The 3,735-nt window shown below is 41.0% G+C and overlaps 1 protein-coding gene across 1 annotated transcript in view; it reads right to left on the minus strand.

Annotated features, from left to right (window-relative positions):
• The window catches only part of pnisr (PNN-interacting serine/arginine-rich protein), a gene marked incomplete in the record, with an annotated part of 15,107 nt that continues 11,372 nt past the window's right edge, over positions 1–3,735 (minus strand). Inside the window, 2 exon segments of the mRNA XM_014023396.1 lie at positions 1–329; positions 789–1,848. Of these exon segments, the coding sequence (XP_013878850.1) occupies positions 296–329; positions 789–1,848 (1,094 nt within the window).

Consider the following 3,735-nt stretch of genomic DNA (forward strand, 5'->3'; position numbering starts at 1 on the left):
CAAGGAATAAACAGTTTTATTGGACATCTTACATTGTGGGATGAAAAAGAAAAGTCTTGTCGTGTTTTAAAACGATCCAACTTCAGTTTTTAGTGTCCCGTTACACTTTTCATAATGAAATTGTTTCAAAACGTCTTGTTCTTCAGTTACACTTTAAAAATGACAACTTATTTACAATAAAAGAAATGTATGAGGGGGTGTTCACCTACACAATTGCCTCTATAATGAGACAAGCCTGCTCAACTCATGGAATTTAAATGGCTAACGGCACAGATCTGGATGTCAGCTGTGCTCCTCAGCGTCTGCTGCGACGGGAGGGGGACGATGACCTGGAAGAGAGGCAGGTGGAGCAACATTAATAATGAATTCAACACTTTGAAGTATACAACACAAAGATGCTTCAAAGATGCAAGCCCACAAACCAAACTGCCAGAGAATACAATACTGTAAAACACTTTTAAGACTAACGGGCTGCAGATTCTACCCTGCAGACCATAGAGCCAAGTGTGCAACATCACAAGACATTTTCTTCTTCTAGTTTATGTGTAAAGATGAGAYACAGTTCAGTTCAGTGCTAAAACAAACAATCATGGGCTCTACTCCTTATATATTGTTAAAATCACTTCTGGTAATTTTGCTGAATAAAAACATTTGACCAATAAAATCACCATCCTTGATTTTACACATCAGAAAGTCATTTTTTTCTTTTTTTGGGATAAAAGTTCAAACTTTTAACAACACATACAATGAACATACAGTAAGTAAAAAGGGAAAAAAACGAATACTACCTTGATCGCGACTTAGACTTGTGTTTGCGGCTTGCCTTCTTACCAGACTTGTGAGATTTTTCCACCGACCTTGAACGACTACGTTTGGATTTCTTAGATTTCTTTTCCTTGCCAACTTCAGGGGTAGGGGATCTACTAGAGTCTGAGTCTGAGTGTCTCCTGCTGGCTTTGCTGGAGCTCTTCTTGGTTGATTTGCTGTCTTGTCGAGAGCGTTTGTTCTGAGGATCTGCATACGAGTCACTCTCTTTTCTTTTCTTTGATTTGCCATCCTCTTCTGTAATAGAGCTTTCCTTCTCTTTAGCTCTAACCTTTTCCTTCTTTTTGTCTGTTTCCTTGTCTTTATCATTATCCTTCCTTTTCTTGGTCTCTCTGTCATGACTTCGACTCCTGTCTCTCTTCCTGTCTCTGTCTTTGCTTGAGGCCTTTTGTTTGTGTTTGCTGCTTCGACTGTGACTGCTGTCCCTGCGCTCCCGGCTGCGTTTCCTCTCTTTCTCCCTCCTGTCTTTGCTGCGACTGCGGCTGTCTCTGGCCCTCACCCTGCCTCTATCTCTATCTCTGTCTCTGGATCGGGATCGAGTCCTGTGACTCCTGCGCTCTCTGGAAACACTGCGGTCTTTCTTGTGGCGGCCCGATCGCTCCGCGCTGCTCCTCCTCCTGTCCCTGCCCTTCTCGCTGCGGTGCCTGTGGGAACTGCGGCTTCGGCTGCGACGGCGAGCCTTGCGGGAGGAAGAGCGACGCCTCTTCTTCTTTTGAGGAGAGGAGGATCGAGAGGAGCTGCGGGAAGATGCCGAGGAGGAGGAGGATGAAGAGGAAGAGCGGGAGCTGCTGTGGCTGGAGGTGGAGTGGGAACTGCTGCTACGACCGTTGGCTGGGGAGCGGCTGTCACCTCGCCCTGATTCCTCCTTCTCTCTGCCTGAGAGCTTGCCCTCATCACTGCGAGACGTTCGCCTGTCTACCAGGAGCTCTGCTTCTCTCTCTTTTACTTCCTGTTTGTGAGCATTTTCTAACTGCTCATCATATTCCCCCTTTTCCCTACTCAGTCTCTCCTTGGTCATCTCCTCTGTAAAATAAACAAAGACAATAATTAAAAGCATACCAACATTTTTGTTAATCCTGTGCCCTCTGGCGTCTTCTGGGTCTGTGTACATTTTTAGGTTTGCTTTTCATTTTAAAATCAGATATTGAAAATTACGTTATCTTATTTTTATTTTAGACTCTCAAAACAGATGTTCAGTTTGTCTTTTTATTTTTGTCAAACTGAAAGTTTAACAGTGTTGTCAAGGCAATTTGATGCAGTCCTGTGGAACCTGCTGCAGCTTCAAGTTCCTCATCATGGACCTGTTGGAAAGGCTTCATGTGCTAAAAGCAGCAGAAGCTCCAGCAAACACTTTGAATCATCAGTGATTCACAAACTGACTCCTGTTAAAGAACGTAGAACTAGTTAAGCTAGTGTTTGTTTATTACAGCTGCCTGGTTAGCTAGCTATAAAGTGTTTATTCATCCCATCATCAGACCATTTATTACTGTTTTTAAATTAAGACTATTGTTGGGTTGCAGTCATGTGACCCGAGTGACGCACAAAATTCAGATGGGGGGCAGGAAGTTATTTTCTCCAGTTCAAAGCTCAGTGAAATGGATCACAGCGAGTACMCTAATGCTCTACATAGGCTGGTGCAGACGAGATGTCGTGGAAAAAAATCTGTGTACATTTAGGATCTGATCCATATTGTCTGAATAAAAAAGATTATCATATAATCTGGAGGATTTACACAGCGTTAAAGCGACTGACATAAACAATCTGGTGCTGCAAATCTCGTATTGTATGACAAGCCAGATGAAAGCTTTCAAAAAGCCTCGAAGTGACAATTATTTAGTTTCAGGTTGAGTCAAGCATTCAGGATCCAAAGAAGCTTTAAATGGCTGTCGACTTGTTTCTGCCCGGGTGAGTAGTGACTTCTGCTATTTTAAGTAATTAGCCTATAATAACAATGCTATCGCTAATGCTAACAATGAGTTAACCCATTATTTCTATGTGCTTGGATCTACTTGTAAATAATTTATTTAGCTTCTGTAAACCCAAATTTAAGTAACTATCCAAGAAAATATCTGAAAATACAATTTAAACAATATGATCCTGACCTGTTAGAAAGTGGTCGCTGCAAACACTTTGCATTGTTTGTTTCCGCGCCTCTTGATTTTAGCCGCAGATTGTTGATTTACTTTAGTCATCTTTTTTCATCAAGTTTTTAAAAATTAACTCCCTTGTGACACACTACTTTCAGAACACGAAAAAGATATCTTTATCCTGAATGGAGCAGTTGAAACAACCGTACACGGCACAGAATTTAGGCATTTTGACGCTGAATCAACAGAAGGAAACGGGGCTGCGTTTACTTCCTGCCCGCCGTCTGTATTTCGTGATATCGAGACGTCATCAGCTACCCAGCAATAATAAAAAATACGGTCTGCAGTTAGTTAAAGAAATGCAAAAATGTTAGCTAGCGTTTATATATTTACAAGCAGCCACGTTATTAAACAATTATTTAACAAATTCCACCTAAAATGGTCTGATGACAAGTTTGAACTTCGGGTTTGAGAAAGATTAAATGACGTATCCATCAGTTTTTGGAGTAGAAAATGACATTTGCCAATTGATTTTTAATATCTTGTTTTTAGAAAGAAAAAACAATTAACCATCTGTTTTTAATACAAAAACTGACTGACCAGAAAGTATGCGGACACTTCTGAAGGAAGTGCTAGTTTGCCTGATTTGTGTGACTAAGAACACATCATCACTGTACTTTGTTGGTTTGTGTGTCAGTGACCAAAGGTTGCTTTAAGAGGAGATTGTTTTTGCAGCCATTTTGTAAGACACATACAGCGGGTAAAATAAGTATTGAACACATCACCATTTTTCTCAGTAAATATATTACTAGAGGTGCTAATG

The sequence above is a fragment of the Austrofundulus limnaeus genome, unplaced genomic scaffold (genome assembly GCF_001266775.1).
Source record: "Austrofundulus limnaeus strain Quisiro unplaced genomic scaffold, Austrofundulus_limnaeus-1.0 Scaffold366, whole genome shotgun sequence".
NCBI classification, from domain to species: domain Eukaryota; kingdom Metazoa; phylum Chordata; class Actinopteri; order Cyprinodontiformes; family Rivulidae; genus Austrofundulus; species Austrofundulus limnaeus.